The sequence below is a fragment of the Lycorma delicatula genome, chromosome 13 (assembly GCF_047948215.1).
Source record: "Lycorma delicatula isolate Av1 chromosome 13, ASM4794821v1, whole genome shotgun sequence".
NCBI classification, from domain to species: domain Eukaryota; kingdom Metazoa; phylum Arthropoda; class Insecta; order Hemiptera; family Fulgoridae; genus Lycorma; species Lycorma delicatula.
Genome location: NC_134467.1, coordinates 493106 through 512187, shown reverse-complemented (window position 1 = coordinate 512187; position 19082 = coordinate 493106). Strand labels below are relative to the sequence as shown.

The following is a 19082-nucleotide window of genomic DNA, read 5'->3' as shown; positions in this document are numbered from 1 at the left end:
GTTCGATACAGCCTGGCGGCATGGTATTCCACGCGCCCTCGAAGAATGGGGAGTCCAGCAGAATCTACTTTCATTTATTAAGGGTTTCTTAAATGACCGAACTTTCCGTGTTTGTGTTGGAGATTGTCTCTCGGTAGCGTAATCTTGGAGAATGGAGTGCCTCAAGGAAGTGTATTAAGTGCCACTTTATTTTCTATAGCCATCATCATTTTTTTTTTTTTTGTTTACTTGACATTTCTTCCGCCATCACCCCATTCAGTCGCCCTAAAACATAAGACCGAATGTCTGTGCCACAAACGGTTACTGAGCCTCGAAACAGTTTAGCGACCAGTGTCGTTAAACAGAGCTTACCTAACCTAAATAGGCCTTACTTAACAGCCGACTAATCGCAATGCCACACACCACTGGCTTACGTGTCCCAGCCGCTCACTTGTCATATATTTACTAAAATGGGTAGGCGCACCCCGTCAACTACTAAAAATATATATGGCATCCATAAATTAAAATTTACTTTGTCAAGACAGCAATTCGCTGCCATGCCCAGGTCACTGAATGCCAGCAAGTACCTGTCCACCATATTAAAGCACTTGGAGCCCTAATTGGCTGGTGGTCAGCCATAAATCTCAAGGTTAGTTTCCCACAGCAGTGCGTTAGGAGTCTTTCCCTTAAGTAAACTACTGATGTCGGTTGAACATAGCAACCGCATCAAGGAACTCTCACACGGTCCGACAATACGGCCCTCGCCACATTGACTCGCTTGTGAGTGGCCAATTTTCCCCTTGACCTCTAAGTTCCAGGGAGGCCTGGTCTCTGGCCCCCCAAGAGCAGGGCAGTCAAACATCAGATGTTCATTTGACTGGACCTCTCCACAGACGCAGAGCTCATCAGTTGCCAGACTGAACCGAAACAAATATTGCTTCAAATTAACATTATTGGTGAGCACCTGGGCACTCGTTGCCCTTAAAAACGAACTTGAGGCACACCATCCCCCCAGATTCCATACAAACTTGTACAGGGATCTTCTCTTAGTCATGGTGCCCCATTCCAGCTGGCGTGCCTCCATCGTTGATGCTCTGCAGCCTCTTTCGCAGGTGGGAGATGGGCAACTGAACGAAATTTAAATCCGGTGCTTTGTGATCACCATTCCGTTCTGGTACTGGCCTGGCCCGAAACCGCATCCCAAATACCTCAGCCTCCCAGCCTCCCAGCCTATTTCCAATCTCCACATTGCTGCCCAAACTTTCACCACTAAATTGATTGGGAGAGCCTTTCTCAATACGGTGGTAGCCTTATAGGAGGTTGTTTTAAAAACACCAGTGCGTTAAAACAGAGTACCAGTGCATATTAAAACTTTATATGCTGAATCTGAATATGTATTCTGAAAAAACCCATCACGCAACCTTCTTAAGTTACAAACTCTTAAATCTATATGTTCCATCATTTATGGAACAAACAATACAATACAAATAAGTTAGTACGTCTGTATGTTTGCTTATTCATATCTGATACATGCTATAGACCTGTATTTGATGAAATAGACGTGTATAGACATGTGAGTCAAGTAATGAGTAATTCAACATGATGAAATTTTCTTCAATATGAGTTCAGCTCTTGGTATGACTTACTGTGTTCTTTAGTTGTGGTAGGGGTTTATCAATTTAATGGCCATAAATTTAATGAAAGATTGAAAGATTACACCAACATTTGTTAAGTTTGTGTGTGTGTGTGTGTGTGTGTGTGTGTGTGTGTGTGTGTGTGTGTGATTCTATAATATCTTTTATTAACTGGTTTGATTTTTGCAGGTCGATTTGGTAGAGTAATTGTAATTCCAAAAGAAGGTGATAATTTATTATCAGTCGAAGCATGGCGTGAGTTACGTCTACTTGATACTATAGTGAGAAATGCAACAATCATTTTTGGTGAAGATAAAAACACTTATCGTTATGAAGATATATGTGCCAAGTGGGTCGATCATTGTTTTGAAAATGATATCCTTAACTTGGATTTAATTATGGATGAGGTATTATGTTAATAATTTCTTTTATAATTTTGTGTATACAAAGTGATTCAGGAGGAAAGGGAAGTAATTTGGGTGCTGATACTTGAGCTTGAAATAAAGAAAAAGTCCATATAAACATATGTTCGAAAATGCTTTGTTATTGATTTACAGCTAATGAAAAAACTTAGCTTGTATTTCAGTTCCTCTAGTGAAATGAGGTCATACATAAATTTTTAAGGAGTTATATAAGGGGTAAACTTGATGGTTTCTTTTGTTTTTTGACCTTAAAAAGTCTAATAAAACAGGTCCCAGAACTGCATTTCCCATAGTTTTCACGATGTCCAACGTAAAATAAAAACATTCAACATCAAAAAACACGATTTTTTTTATTTGAAGTATAACTTTGTTAAATGACTTATAAATGGATAAATTTTATTGTCAAAACTTGCAAAGAAAATAATTTTGAGGAAATCTATTGATTAAAATCTATAAAAACAAAAAAAAATAAACTTTTGTCGTTAAAAACAAAGCAGAACAAAACTTAACAAAAAAAGTGGTGAATTTGTTAAAATTAAAAACAGCAGTTTTTAATATAATAAATTTAGACCTATAGAAACTTTTTAAAAATTAATAAATTTTTAAGAATTACAGTTTTTAAATGCATTGAAATACATATGTTCAGAGAAACTTCAGTAAGGGCTATTATGGAACAGAACTTTTGTCAATAGTATTGTTCATGAAGCTTCTACTGAAATGAAATGATTTAGAAACCCTTTTAGAATACGGTCATAAATTTGAATTTTTGTTTTGGTAAAATATATCAGTTTCAAACATTTGCTCCAGTTACTATGAAATGCAAAAATTCTGTGATCTGTAAAAGTCAGTTCTGTAGTGTACTTGATACTGATTTTCTGATTCTTATACTTTTAGTTATTTTTTTATTTCTTGGTAAATGTCTGTCCAGTATGCCCAGTAAAATAATTACTGCAATCACTTCAGTTTACCCGTATATTCCTTGTTAGATAGTTTGTCATAAGATCTTATGCATTTTGTGTTTCTGAAAGTGATACATCTTCCTGAAAACGGTCTTCCAGAGAATGTTTCTAATTTTGTATGTGTTTTTTATTGTATATGTGGATTTTAAGATATTGTCTTTCATTATCCTCTATTCTTCATAACTTGTATAGCTGTGGGTTTGGATCCCAAGTAAAACAGTTAAACTTTCATGATCTACCTCGCCGGGTGGATCTTCCTTGTTCATCAATTATCCCTTTTCCTTTTCCTTGATCCCTTCTTCCTCATTGTCGGTTCTATGGGTGCAGGTCTGACTCTACTAAATCAACCGTGTTGAGTGTTTTTAGGGTGCTGGGAACCTAAAAGGCAGCACATTCTTACCAACTGGTAGAGGTCTTGCCTACAGATTAACTTGTGGACTCATTCGCTTTCCAGTGACCGCACAAAAAGTATAATGGCTGGATGCCTGTCAAGTCATATAGCTGAGTCTCCTAATCTTGGCAAAAGATATCTCTTCAGTGTTTATGTATGCTAGGATTATACACATATCAAGTTTTCCATTCGTTGTAGTTGTATTGGCTGATAAAGGTATCATGAGCAACAGTACTGCTAACTTCTCTGATGAAAAGAATGAAAACACAACACTGATAACAGCACTAAGGAAAATTCTTCTGGAAGGAAAGTTTTATATATTTAGTTTTCATTTGATGCATATCTATTTAGATCCTTTAATTTGTTATTTTTTAGTTTTAATTAGAAAGTGATCGTTCATTTATATTTATTTTTCAGAAGTTTCTGTTATACTTTAAAATGAGCATTAATAAATTTTAATAATTTTGGACTAGTGGATATATGATAAAAATAAAAAATAATTATCTTAAATAAATTCAGTTTTATCTTTTTGATATTATTGTGTAATAAATATATAGTGTTTTCTTGTCACTGACTAAGTGAATACGTTTTTCTTTTCGCTTAGGTTGTCAACAAGACATTAAATTTAACATTTCCGATAATGTTTAATCCAATTACATGGGATGCGCATACATTTCCTGTTTATTTTGGTGGTACTGTAGTCAGTGGTGATGGAATTATTATAAGTGTACCATCTTTACAACTTGTTTATTTTGTCACAGCTGATACACCAATACAGGATTCCAGGTTAGTTTAATGTAATTTTTAATATAGTGTATTAAATTATTTATTATGATTTCATCAGGGCATTTAATTATAGTAAGATTCTTCTCATTCTTCTTTTGATAATGATGGGAAGATATATACATACATATATATATATATATATATATATATATATATATATATATATATATATTCTTTATACTTCATCAGAAAGTTGGAGTGTGTACTATACTGCCAATAAGTACTCAAAAATTGTTATAAATGTTTCATAGCCTAGCACAACTTTTTTAACTTGACCTTCTTACTATTCAAATACAGTCTGATCCCAGTTACCCAAAAAGAGAATAAATGAACATTTTTTATTGGCAGATTTTTAATATTTCCATGATGTATATATAGGACAAACTTTAATGCTCTATTAAGTGAAATATTAACCATAGTACAGTTGAACCATAGTTAACATACTATGGTTTTAAATACATATAAAAACTTGTATACAAAAAAAAACTTTGTTATATAAATGCAGCTTTTCATCTTTTTAATTTTATCTACAGTACTATATTCTATTATGGAGATGCTTTTGGTTTTTTGATCATGAAGTAATCAATAAGCGTCTGTTCTCTTCATCCTAACCATATCTAATTACTTTCTGTATCTAATAATGGTCATCCTAAATCCATATAGAGTTGTTACTAAATCAGGTGTCAATATTATTAGGTCATTTCTTCTTCACATATCCATCATTATGTCATACCTTCTTTATTTCAATTACCGTAGAGGACCCATCAGCTTCTCTTCTTTCTTTCCCAATCTGAATACTAAGATCCCCTGCTATTATCACCAGTTATCTGTTATTTCTTCTTTTAATTTATCAACAAATTAATCTGGGTTTTCTTGGTCTCCTGAACTTGGTGCATACACTTTTATTTTACGCCTTGATATAGCTCTCATTTTGCAGAAAGTCTTTATTCCCTTTCATATGACACTTCTTTACCCAACAATTCAAATCTCATTCTTTGCCTCTTTACCATCTTTTTGTTTGGTTTATCAACATTTTGCCATTATCAGAAATTTCAATAACTACAAATATTTTTCAGTTAAACATTTTAAAATAGACACTTTAGTAAAGCATTTCATGCAATTTAAGTAAAATTTTAATGATTTTTCATGGAACTATATAAAATTGAGAGAGATGAAAAGAATGGAAACTTGATTATAGGAGCAAGATTGGATGCTTTTATTATTTTTATGGTCATGGATTAATAAAAGTTTTATAATTTTTTTTAGTTTTCATTTCCATACTCAAGAATTCTTTATTTTTTATTGAGTTTTCATAACTAAATTCCCAATGAAGTTCATATCTTTTGTCTAAAAAATTTAATTTAATTTATAATTCTTTTATTATTTTTCAGAGGTGCAAGATGGGAAGAAGCATTTATCGATGCAGTAGGTAAAGCTGAAGACAGTGGACTATTTAAATATATATCAACAGCAAGATTCGCATCACGTACACTTGATATAGAATTGGAAAAGAATACACAATCTGTTGTGCCATATTTTGGCTCAACATTCATTATTATGGCAGCATTTTCAGTTATAACTTGTATGATGACCGACTGGGTAAGATCTAAACCTCTTCTTGGTTTATTAGGGAATCTGTCTGCAGCTATGGGTACTTTATCTGGTTTTGGTTTAGCTATTTACAGTGGAATCGATTTCATCGGAATCAACTTAGTTTCACCTTTACTTATGTGCAGTAAGTTATATTAGATTTTCACGTTGTTTTTTTTATAATTTTTGGTATATATTAAATATAAGATTTTATAAAAAAATTCCTCAGATATTATTAGAGTTAAAACCTTTTTTATGTAGGTACTAGCAAAAAATATTTGTCTAAGTTTTTAATCCCAATAGCAATATACTTTAGTGATATGTAGACTTATATCAAAATCTATTTCAATACTTTTTATTTAAAAAAATAAAATCATTAAAAATGAGTTAACTATTTTCTTTTAAACATCTCTTATTAAAATATCTGTTTACTAATTCATTTATACATAATCAACTTTGTAAAAAAAAAATTGAATGAACTTATGTTGATTATAAGACATTATCGTGCTTCTCCCTTCAATAATTAATTTCTGTTGAGGCTGATAAAATTTTTCTGTTGCTTGTACATGCATCTATACAAATTCATGTATAGATGCATTAAACCTTATTAAAAGACTATTATTATGTCACTGATAAAAAAATTCAGATTATTAAACTGTCATTGAAATTAACTTCTGCAAAGTTAAAGCTAATAAGTGAACAGAAGTCTGTGAATTAAATAAAAATATATGTTGTTGCAATATGAAGTAAAGTACACAATATTTTACTGTTTTTATATCATTTCACGTTGTGTGCACGTGCGCGTGTGTGTTTTATTTTAAAAATGCAGATTTTTTTTATTTTGCCATAAATGAATTTTTAGGACAGATTTCTCAAATTTGTTTATAAAAAATAATTAATTGTCAAATTAATTTCAGGGTGATAGTAACAGAGGAGCCTCGCATTCAACATCCTGAGCTTGAATACTAGTCAGACTTGTGCTAAAATATTTTTTATTCATATCCCACACACAATCTTTGAACTTACTCAGTAAATTAATCATAGAAAGAAATTACATGACTGCCAAAACACTAACATCATTGTATGATGGAACAGCATTCTGTTTAAGACAGGTATTTTATTAATAAGAAATGTTTGAAGGGGAATAATTGTTTATCCATTTTTAATGTTGTTTTTTAAATAAAAAGTTTTGAAATAGTAAAATACTTTTTCCATAAATAGCATTGAAAAAGTATTGAAATATTTCATTATTAATGTTTTTTTTTTTTTTAAATAAAAAGTATTGAAATAAATTTTGATGCCTAAATCTAAAGATATGATGAAACAACATTCTATTTGTTACTTATCTGATCCATACAACTGCTTTCTCATACTGACAAAGAAAACAGCTCAAAATCAATTAATTACATACGGCAGTCGTTCATTTATACAATAAATATTACCTACATAAGAATTCTATAATGTACAGATTGTATAAATGCACAGAAATAACAATTAATTCAATTGAATGAGAAGTACTTTTGGAGCTGATCATTTTTATTGAGAAGACAAATGTAAATTATTTGGAAAATTTTTTTATCTTCACTAAGCAATCACATTTTACTTAGAATAAAAAAATGATATTTTTGTTAGTGGGATAATTCCTAATTCTGTGAATAGTCAATTTTTTATTAGTTTTTAACAATGAGTATTTTTTATCTTGACCAGTCTTTTTTTAATTATTTACAGTATAAAAGTATTTACATCCATCACATAAGAGTGTCTCAGTTGTTATAAAGAATGAGATTCTTTTTGACCTAATAATCTGGAAATTTCTTTCTTTTTAATAAAACTTAAGCTTTATGAATGAGTTATGCAATTGAATGTTATTGAAATGAGTTATGCAATAAATAAATTGTGATTTCTTAATTTTATTCTTTTTTTTTATAAAAACATAAACCTTCAAACTATAAACAAAGTTGAAAAGTTACTCAAGTACTTTTCAGTAAAAAACTAAAATTCAGTGAACCATCAGCTATGATTTGTAAAAGAACCATCTGATTCCTAGAGTGTTGCTTGTTGAATGTACAACCCTGCCTCAGTAATTGTCTAATGACTTGTTTTTACTAGCCAAAACAGAAAACTATTTTGATAAAAAACTATGAATGGTCATGAAAACTATTACTGATCGTCCATTCTCTATGCAGAGGTCACCAGGCCTGAAGAGCGAATGCATCCTTGGTATTTGGTAGAAGGGTTCCTATAGACTAATTCAGGGGCTCCGTTTTCTGGTTAGTTGATGCTGCACACTAAGCATAATGAAAAAAAAATACATGTTCATAGAATGGATAAGAGCAATGTACAGGCAGACATTAGTTGGATGTAGCATGTTGTGAGACAATGTTTTTGTTTAACCAATTTTTCCAGCTACTGTGAGGTCTGGGTGTGTTTACAGATTAGCAACTGCAGTCTCCACTAACATCTTGCTAGGCCTGACGTAGCTACAGATGTAGTGCAATGTAAGCGTACCAGTAAACATGTAGTCTTGAACAGACTCAGGTCGATCACTTCTGAGACGTGTGGTTAATTGAAACCCGACTACCAAAGAATAATGGTATCCACAGTCTAGCATTCAAATCCTTATAAAAGCAACTGCCTTTATAAAGACTCAAATCTAAAAACTCTTGACTCCCAGAATCAGCTGATTTTACAATGATGAATTTAACTACTACACCGACCCAATGGGTTGGTCATGAGACAATATTACTAAAAAAAAAGCGAACAAAGAAATTGTAAATAAAATTTAAGAAATGTTGGTATTTTAAACATTGTTAATATTTTTTATAATAATAGTTTTTTAGATTTCTACTGTTTGGCCCCCAGAAGTATGATTTTGATATTCAGCAAGATACATTTGACTGTGTGGTGCAGAAATTGTTTTCAGCACCAGATATTAACTATACACTAAAGACTATGGCATGTAGCTTTCTCATTTACTTCTGCTACTTTCAAAAGAAAATACACATCGCATTACATCGGTGCCAGGAGATAAGATCTAATATGGTTTGGTAACAATAAATATTTTCAGTCGTTCAATTTGTCACATTATTACTAAGGAATATTAGAGTATTTCATAAACTGGGTTCTTCATTTTCCGCTAATCAATGTTCTGATGTAGTCATTATTGATTACATAATTTAAAGATGAATTAATTTGTTGCTTTGCATTACTTCAGTTTTTCTTACTGTTGTAGCATTGTATGACGTGGAAATACAAGAAACACAAATGAAAGTTACTTTTTCTGAAAATAATTATGTTTTCTACAAAGCCAGTCTCTATTGTAAACAGAGTGAAGGTGTCCCTTTCTAGTGCGAATGTATTTCTCTTTAGTGGTATTGGTATACTAGTGAATTATTCACCTTGGTGGAATAGTTAAGAAACCAATAGGAAATTAGTTTACTTCTCATTTCCCTACTAAGTTTGACCGAGTTGCATATTATTGTTTTTGGTGAATATGCCATTTTTAGAAATGATTTGGGTTATCTTCTACCATTCAAAGATACCTAGGAGGTTCATAATCCAATCGACTAACTTTTGGGCTATAATAAATATTTTTCCTTATTATCTCTTATGTAAACTTATATATTTTTTGCAATTTAGGTATTGGTATAGACGACACATTTGTAATGATGGCTGCATGGCGTAGGACACCAGTAACAATGTCTGTACCAGAACGAATGGCACATATGTTAAGCGATGCTGCTGTATCAATTACTATTACATCAGTTACTGATATTGTCAGTCTGTGTATCGGTATATTAAGCCCATTTCCTTCTATACAAATATTTTGTCTATATTCCAGTATGTACTACCTACTATATCTTTATATTTATTATTATTTTACTTTTATTTTTTCAGTAATTGTGCATGTCAATAATTTTTTTAAGGCATGAATTATTTTTAAAATGATTAAAACTATAAACTTTTAAAATGATAGTTTGGTTCAGCCAATGATGTAACAGCATATTCGTAGACACACTCCTACACAAAATAAATAAAAAATGGAAACAAAGATAAAAAATCACATCACCATTACATAAATAATCAAAGATTCTAAGAAAATGGCTCACAAATTTAAAAAATCTAATAACACATTAATTAAAATACATACATAACACAACAAAAAATTAGTACATCTTAACACATTATGAAATATGTCAACACATAACGATGTACTAAGTGAATAGACACAATTCAAATCCAGTACACTTTTGTATCAGATTCTGAATACTTGTCTACATCATCAAGAAAAAACTGCCAGCAATAATAATATCAGGAACCATCAGTGTGAAAACAAAAGCACTAGTCGTTGATGATGTCTTCAGTTTACATGTGTCTAATTAAAATATTATGAACTAGTCTTTTTTTTGTTTATCAAAACAATAGTTTTGAAAATTGCACAAAGCTATATCAATTTTCATTAATTATATTCATTTTTTTTTTCTATTTGTATAGGAGATTGTGAAATAATCATTAAATTGAGTGCATTAAAAATTTGGACATTTTGAGTGAAGTTATTTGGTAATGTCCCAAATTTGACATCATATCAGATCAATCAACCCTCTTGCTGTGAATTTATTATTTTGTTTACTTTTGCAACCTTTGGAATATATTTTAATAATTCAATATGGAAGATGGGTTGAATGAAATAATAGAAAAGAATGTAACACTCTTTCCATGATCAAAACTTTAACCAGTAAATTTATAAGTCTGAGTCACCTGGAAACTGATGTAATTTTCTTTAAATATTTTAGAAAACAAAACAGTTTAATCTATTAAATAAGTTTAATGTAAGTAAATCTTTCAGACCATTTTAACTGATAAATATCTTACACACATTGACTTTTGAAGAGTAAATTTTTTTTATTTTGAAAAGAAGATGAGGTGTGTGAATCCTACAGAATATTTTACAGCATGGTTTTATGTAGAGATTTTGTATAATGTTTTGCACTATTTTTAGGTAATCTATAGTATTGTCTTGGTAAATGACTGCGAGATTCATACTTTTCTCAAAGTGCAGTTGTTTTTTTGATCAGTAGATTTAAGTGATTTAGTTGTTGGCATATTGGCTTCTAGATCAGCAGACCAATTGCCAGGTCCCAACTCCTACCAAAGTTTGCCATTTTTACTATTCTTTCATTTTTCTCATCTTCTTTTTTAACTAGTTAATGTGAGTAGATGTTTAGATCATAACTCCACAATTAAAATATTAAATATTCTATGTTTAAAAATATATATATATATTTATACATAAAAAGGAATTTTTTTTATAACATCCACAATTATTTTTAATTTCTTGAGGAAATGCTTTCCACCTGATTGCAATACTTGTTTTTGCTTTTTTTTATTACATTATTATCTAGTTTATGCCCTTGTGCTAGCATCAAGTACCATAGTAGAATGTTATCAGTATTAAAAATTATGTTACCAGTTTATTATTATTTTATTTAATATAAATATGTAATTTTTTTATATATTAATGAACTTTTATTATCAGAAAATTAAAGAATAAACATGTAAGTAGTTTTTAAGAAGTCAGCTAGGGAATGGAATGTTTTGTTGCCATGGTAACAGCTTGATTAGTTAATCCTTTCACCATTTCTATCACAGTTAACCTGATTTCTAAGTTATCGTTTGGAAATATAAAATTCTGAACTTCAGTCTAATTCTTTTTACTGCTAAGTATCATAATCTACATTAAATATATAATGTGTAGATAGGGTTTTGGGGAAAAAATTTCTTCACATTTTATTCTAAAAGGAATGTAAAAGTATTTTAATAAAAAGTAGGCCTACCATATACGTGCCATTTTGATCAATCCCCTTTTGCCATTTTTTGAGGTAAAAATCATAATCCTGTGGGATTGTGAATAACGGGTAATACTTCTATTTTCAGGGAAAAAAATGTGATAAATGATTTTCATAGGTCTCTTTTGAAGTCAGCTTTCTAAAGCGTTAAGTTCTTTTTGAAATCTGATAATACAAGGTCAGGACTATATGGTGGATGCATCAAAACTTCCCAGCCTAGCTCTCTCAATTTTCACCAAAGATATGTGGGGGGGTCTGGTGTTGTGATGGAAGACCTTTCCTATCATTCAGTTCTGGTCACTTTATCTTGACTTGTTGGTGTAATCATTACTGTTATTTTCAGTAGAGGTTAGAATCAATCATTTGATTGAGCAGCGGGTAGCTCATAATGAACAATTCCTTTCTGATCCTATACCCACACACAGAGTATCACTTTTCTTGGGGCCAATCCTGGCTTTGCCACCATTTCTGTAGCTTTGCCTTGCTTCTACTACAGTCTTTTACATACATTATTGTCTTACATGATCCATTTTTCATGGCTTGCATTCAGATTTTTCTAAAACAATTCAATTTCTTTTCGTTTTAGCAACAATTCACAGATGGAAATTCAGTCCATTAGATCATTCATTGTTAAATCATCTGGTACCTCATACATAGAGGTTTTTTTATATCAAGCCTTCTTCAAACACTATAAACTGTTCTGCGGTTAATGTTTAGTTCATTACTGATTCCTAATATGCTGATTTAGCTCATTTTTTCCATGATTTCATCAATATTTTCAGTCACTAGCCAACCAGAAGAAGATGCATCACTGACATAAATATTTTCAAAATGAAAACGCTTAAACCAGCTTTGTGCCACATTTATTGATATTGCATCATGTCTATATACATCAAAAACTTTTTAGCTGCTTGAGTTGCATTCTCATTTTTGTAACAATTTCATAATGTATCAAATTTCTTCTTTATTTCACTCATTTTCAAGACGCAGTAACTTTAAATAAACCAATATAAAATATTCAAACCTTTCTAAAATACTCAGTGGTATATCATCTTTCAAAAGTACGCAAGGTTCCCAGATTTGATTAATATTATCACACTTATTATCTAAAGCCATCTACCAGGAGAAAACTTTTCCTTAACCTCAATATTATCCTGTCTTAATCTTAATCCCAATCTTATGAACCAAACAGAAAACAATTTTATACTGAAAATGATACAAACCTTGGTGAGAGAAAGTTGGATACTGAAATAATCAATAACTATTAATTCTTTGAGTCAAAAAGGAGAAGCTGAAGGTGTAAATATGTAAAACATTAATTCTTTCTACCTAATAAGGAAACTAAGGAGCTCTTTTGCTATCTTAGACAGTTTAGGATATCCAGAGCATGGAATTCATGCTTATGGCAGTTTTTTCACTCAGTTGTTATGGATTATTTTTTAATATCTATTAACAATGGAGAGCATGCCTAGAATCCTATTGAGGAAGCAAGAAAAGTTAACCGCTACATCAACGGGTTGACTAACATTTTTTTACTTTTACATACATTTTTTTCTTATAATTTAGATATGAATAAATAATAATGTAATTTAATCTGTTTTGCTTTAGGTTTTGCAGTAACATTTATATTTTTCTGGCATATAACATTCTTCGCAGGTTGTATGGCTATTGCTGGTTATGCTGAACAAGATAATCGTCATTCACTGTTTTGTATTAAAGTACAACCAAATTCATTATCAGGTAGTTATTAAAAATAGTGACCTTACTCATTATTCAGGGATTGCTATCAAGATTTTTTCTTCTTCTTTGTAATAAACTAATTTTCATGAATATTCATACTTACTCATTCTTTAATTGTTATACTGTTCTTTAAAACTGAATACTTGATTTTTGATCATTGTTTGCTGAAGCAAGTAAAGCGAATGAAAATCTATGTAAATTAGCAGAAGATTAACTCTCTACATCAGTCAATTAAAGAATAAACTGAATTAATACCATAATTATTTAATGCTGAATTTTTTTTTAATTTTTGAGAAAAGTAACATTAAATACCACTCATTTAAACGATAATAAGTGATCATAAAACCCTTACATTTATTAATGGTTACTACAAATAAAGAAAAAAGTAAAAAAAATATTAATAATGTCAAAAAATATTTGAGGCTTATGTAGATTATCCAATACTCATTTTCAACATTTCCAAGAAATAAGATTGAAGTGTTGCTTTTTTAACTGCAAGCAAAATACACATGATTACATAATAAGAAAGAATTTGTCAATAGACAAGAAACCCAGCAGTAAATAAAATAACTGCAAACAAGTGACAACATGAAATACTGCATCAGGTGAATTGGACTCAAATTTGCCCATTAAGGCCACATAAAGTACTATTTACAACAAAATTGACTTATACAAATCATATTTTTTATGAATCTGATACATATGAAAGCAAAACTATATGTTAAATGAACAGACATAATATTGTTATACTCCCTTAGACTAATTTTTTACTACAAATCTATACAATTGATCACTGGAATTCATCATGTTAGGGCTGTGTTTGTAAAAGATGGAACTTGCTTTCTTTTGTAAGACTATGCACCAACACACTCTCTGATCATTGTTTCCTTAGTATTGAAGAAATGATTCCCAGGTAATTGCATTTCCTCTAAACCCCAGATTTAGCAGCGGCTGACTTTTGTTTTCTAAAATAAAAATAAGGAATGTTTTATAATCCAGTAGACTATGACAAGCAAACTGAAGGAAATTTCAAAGGAAGTGTTTTCTCAAGAATTCAATTTATTGTATGAGCAATGTGTGTATTGTACATAGATAGATAGACACATCATAAATATTTTTTATTTATTATTTTTTTTATGACTTCAGTTCAAGAACTTGATTGTTCCGCTATAAAATTCTAAAAATATCTTCTGGAAGCATGTTCCTATTTGCTTACAAAGCAAGTCATTGAATATATTTTCTCATTTTTATTCAAATCTAAACCAAATTTCATCGTGCCAAAATATGAACTTTATCATGAACTTCAAAGTCAACTTTATTTGACTTACATAAACAAGCACCCTTATGACAATAAAAATACCATTATACTTTTTACTTATTTCAACTGTGGAGTTATACATATGAAGTGACTGGTAGCTATTGTTGAATTATAAATTACAAAAGCTATTAAATTATGCAAATAAATCAAAACTCAGACAGAGATTAAATAACTTTATTCAAATACAAGTAATAACACTTATACCATTTGAATAACCCCTCCGATGTGTGTGTACAATGTCAGCTTTTGTTTGTAAGGTTACATTATAGATTTAAAGGTTAGTATTAGATATTAGATACCTACAATAATATCTAACCATTCAAACAGAGGTTGAACATCTCTTAATTACTATTTTGTAATACTGCATCTAGAAGAACTTTCATAAAGATTTCTCTTTTTATAAAACCATTTTTTCTGTAAAATTGATATTGTCAAAAAAACAAATGTTAATAGCGATTGTTTGGTATTTTTCTTCGATGTTTAACGCTTAGTGATAGTTTGAAAAAGTTAAAAAATATGTTTTTGTTAGCAAATTTGTTTGCGATACCCGTTTGAAAACTTAAGGATTAAATTTTTCTGTAAATTTATATTTATTATGTGGCCACAAGTATGTCGATGGAGTTTTATTTTAAAATTGGTATATAAAAAGAATAATCATTAAGTACATAAATGTTGAATTTTTCTTTTGAATCTCAATGTTTTGTAAGAATGTGTACAATTTTTAAAGAAAATCTTTTTATTGAAATTAATTTTTTACTTTCCCGGCAAATACAGCTAAAATATTCAAGGGGAAAGTATGGTGATTATGTCAAAAATCGGAATCAGATTTTTTGTCAAATTTTATGTTTTAGGATACAAGTAGTTAATCTGGACCAAAAAAACATACGTGTGTATGTATGTATGTGTGTTGCACTGCTTTTAGCCTTTTATATCAGGGTTGACCAAACCGATTTTATTCAAATTTGGCTCAAATATGATCCAGTTTTCTTCAGGCATTTTAAAGAAAACTATTGAAGCAATTTTGTTTTCTACAATGCATGCGCATACATAATCCAAAAAACGTCTTTCAAAAAGTCAATCCCCACCTCTTATAATTAAAATATATGTTTTTTTTGTTTTTTTTCTGCACCTCCCTTTGGTTAAAATATTTTTTGAAAGTTTATACTTCATATGTAGAGTTTATCAAGAACAATTTTTTTAAGGTATAGATCCTGGAGCTAAAATGCAGAAAAGTTTGTTGAAAATGTTCTCTTTCTTATTTTAGTCTTTATTGAAGGAGGTTAGGATTAGAGAATTTATTTTTAAAAATTTGTTAAGCTTAACCGATATATGAAAACGTTTTCTTAAATTTATTCCCCACCTATAAAAATTTTTTTTTTCTGTATTTTGGCTCTAACTTTTAATTTTTATAATCACCTAATTTTATTAAGTATTTTTCTATATCGCTTAAAAATATTAAAATTAAAGTAGTTTTGGCACTTATATTATTTTCAGACTCAAAATGAGAAGCAAACTTTTTTCATTTCTTGCATAAAAGTTATAATTTATTTTTTTCAATATTTTTAAATGATTCTCTTTTAAATTAATTTCTTTAAATTTTTAAATAAAATTCAGACCCTTAATGTTTGAATTGCAAAAACTTTCCAGTCAAGCTGGAAAGATTTTGCAATGAAAAAGTTGTGCAAGTTATTGTACGATTACTGGCATAGCAGGGAAGGTCATGCACTACATTGCCAGCTTTTTATATTCTTAATTATTTTAAAATCCGGGTAGGATATATAAACTTCCTGAAAACTATGATCTTTGTTGATCATTAAAAGGTGGCTGCTGCTTAAAATTTTTCAGTATTGCTTCTTTTACTACCTTCATAGGTTTTGAGAAGGAAAAATATTTCTTATTTTATTTTTTTTTTCATTAAAAAAAAAATATTTTATTTCTTTAGAAACTTTGCATTAGATTTAATTTTTTGTTGTCATTTAGAGTAATAGCCTTATTGTTTGAAATATCAGTATGATTAATTCATTACATAAATCTTAAGTAACTTTTAAACTCAAAGTTCATAAAGTTAATTTAGCAACAAATTTATAGTTCCAATTACAATAAAATTATTCATTTTAATTTTAGTTCCCTTGTTCTATTTATTTTCTTTTTTTCATTTTACAGTGAAGAGATCATGCTTTTATAGAGTATTCTGCTCTGGTGGAATAAATAAGAATGATCCAAATAATTCAATGGATAATCCAGAAAATGCAATGATGGCTTTTTTCAGGTATCTTCTTGTTATTTTTATCATTATTATTGCAATAAAGAATTACAGCAAATTATATTTAAAGAATATTTATTATTTATAATGACCAAGAAAATGCAAATGGATTACATTCTATGTTCACTCTTTTTTTAGTCGTATGAAAAATTATGTTATACATGAAGGAAACATTTAGTATAGGTTCAATAATTTATTTTTGTTGAGAAAATATATGTATTAGGATATGCAAGTTACTCTTTGCAATAACTGTTTAATGACAAATAAAACATATCAAGAATACTTAGGCAGATGGTGAACAAATTATATGCATACGATGATACACTACGACATTACCTATCAGAAATTCATTTTTAAGAGATAAGATGAATAACATGTCACTTTTTATTGAATGTGTAATAAAATAATCAGAATTATTTATATCAATATGAACATAACTTCTTTCTTTTTTCTAAGTTATAATGTTGCTTTGGTCAACTTCATTCTATGGTTTTTCTTTAGGCTAACTCTGGAGCAGTTTATTTTGTTGTTCTTAGAGAAACATACATTCTCTATCTAACCTAGAAGGTGCCTAGATTAGATCAGGCAACTGCCAACTAGAAAGAATTAAGCATATAAAATATGTAGCCATAATAGTAGATAGTACAGTTAAATGGAAGAAACACACCAAGTATCTGAGTTCAAATTTAAAGCGTTTGATTATGCAGATTTATAGAATTAACAAAATTAATGATATAAACATCATTACACAAACTTATTTTACATATGTACAGCTGACAGCTGTTGCTCCAACACTGCATCGCAGTCTGGGTATTCTCTTGACTCTTATACAGATAAGTTATTTATAATTCAAAAATATCTTTTAAAAGCGTCTTCATTACAACTGCCACTGAACCCAAGTAAATGTCTTTTTCAGATTTATGATTTTTTGACAACTGGAAAACTATCTGTCAAATCATATTATATTACAAGAGGTAATCTCTAAAGTAAGGACCGTATCATTTAAAAAAAATTTATTCTGAAAACTTTATGAATATTTTTTACTTCTCTTAAACTACATACCTTATACTACTTCTCTATATAATAGCCTTGAATTAAGACATTTATCGTAGTGATACGCCAGGTTCAATATATCCTCGTCGTATTTTTCTGCCGCCAGTCCACTTAGCCACTGTTTAACAGCATTTTTAAGTTCATCGTCACCCGTGAATTGCTCATCGCTCAAAAATTCTTTTAATTTACCAAAAAATGGTAATCAGAAGGAGCTAAGTCCGGACTATATGGTGGGTGATCGTAAATTTCCCATCCAAATGTTCTCATTAAATCACGTGTCGCACCGGCAACATGTGGACGTGCATTATCGTCCAGCAGGACGACGCCGTCGATCAGCCGCCCACGTCGTCGATTTTGAATGGCGCGCCGTCACTTGAGTAGAGTTTCGCACTTATAGTCGCTCCACGTGGCGTGAAATCAATCAGCAGTATTCTAAACCGATCCCAAAAGACTATGTCCATCAGTTTGCGTCCAAATGGCTGTGTGGTTTGACCTTTTTTGGTGATTGAAAATGACACCATTCATTGACTGCCGTTTTCTTCTCTTAGGCGTATAATACGAAATCCACGTTTCATCACCAGTAACAATTGAATTAAGAAACTCATCACCTTTTTCTGTGTAGCGCACCAAAAAATCCAAAGCAGATTTGGATTTTTTTTGTGACGTTACGTTAAGACGTGCGGCACCTAACGTGCTCAAAACCTTTCTGTATCGTACCAGACCAATTTTAATGTCACTTAATACTGTTTTGATGTCATTTAAAGCTCTTCTTGAGTAGATTTGCAACGATCTGAAAGCTCCAATTTCTTGGAAAACTTCCTTAGTCTTTAACCATAAGAGATATCGACTTGGGACCTTTTACACTTGATTCCACGATATAGAAAACTAAAGAGAAATGATGTCAAAATGTAAATTCATTGAACTTTCCCAGAGTGTATTTAAAAAATTTGGACAGCTATTTGCAGTATGATTTAACATGAAATATTTTAGCTTAACTGCCGAGGCATTGCTGTATAGCCATTGCTTACCACATATTATATTTGCAACACCAGCTCCAGACAACTTGCAGTCATGCTGTGATATTTCAGCCATCAGTGGAAT

At 30.3% G+C, this 19082-nt stretch overlaps 1 protein-coding gene across 1 annotated transcript in view; it reads left to right on the top strand.

The window, feature by feature from the left end:
* The window catches only part of Ptr (patched domain-containing protein), a 49645-nt gene that overhangs the window by 11021 nt on the left and 19542 nt on the right, over positions 1–19082 (top strand). Inside the window, exons 3-8 of the mRNA XM_075381489.1 lie at positions 1803–2020; positions 3990–4171; positions 5563–5906; positions 9401–9601; positions 13216–13347; positions 16829–16934. Coding sequence (XP_075237604.1) covers positions 1803–2020; positions 3990–4171; positions 5563–5906; positions 9401–9601; positions 13216–13347; positions 16829–16934 — 1183 coding nt within the window. The remainder of the gene's footprint in view (positions 1–1802; positions 2021–3989; positions 4172–5562; positions 5907–9400; positions 9602–13215; positions 13348–16828; positions 16935–19082) is intronic.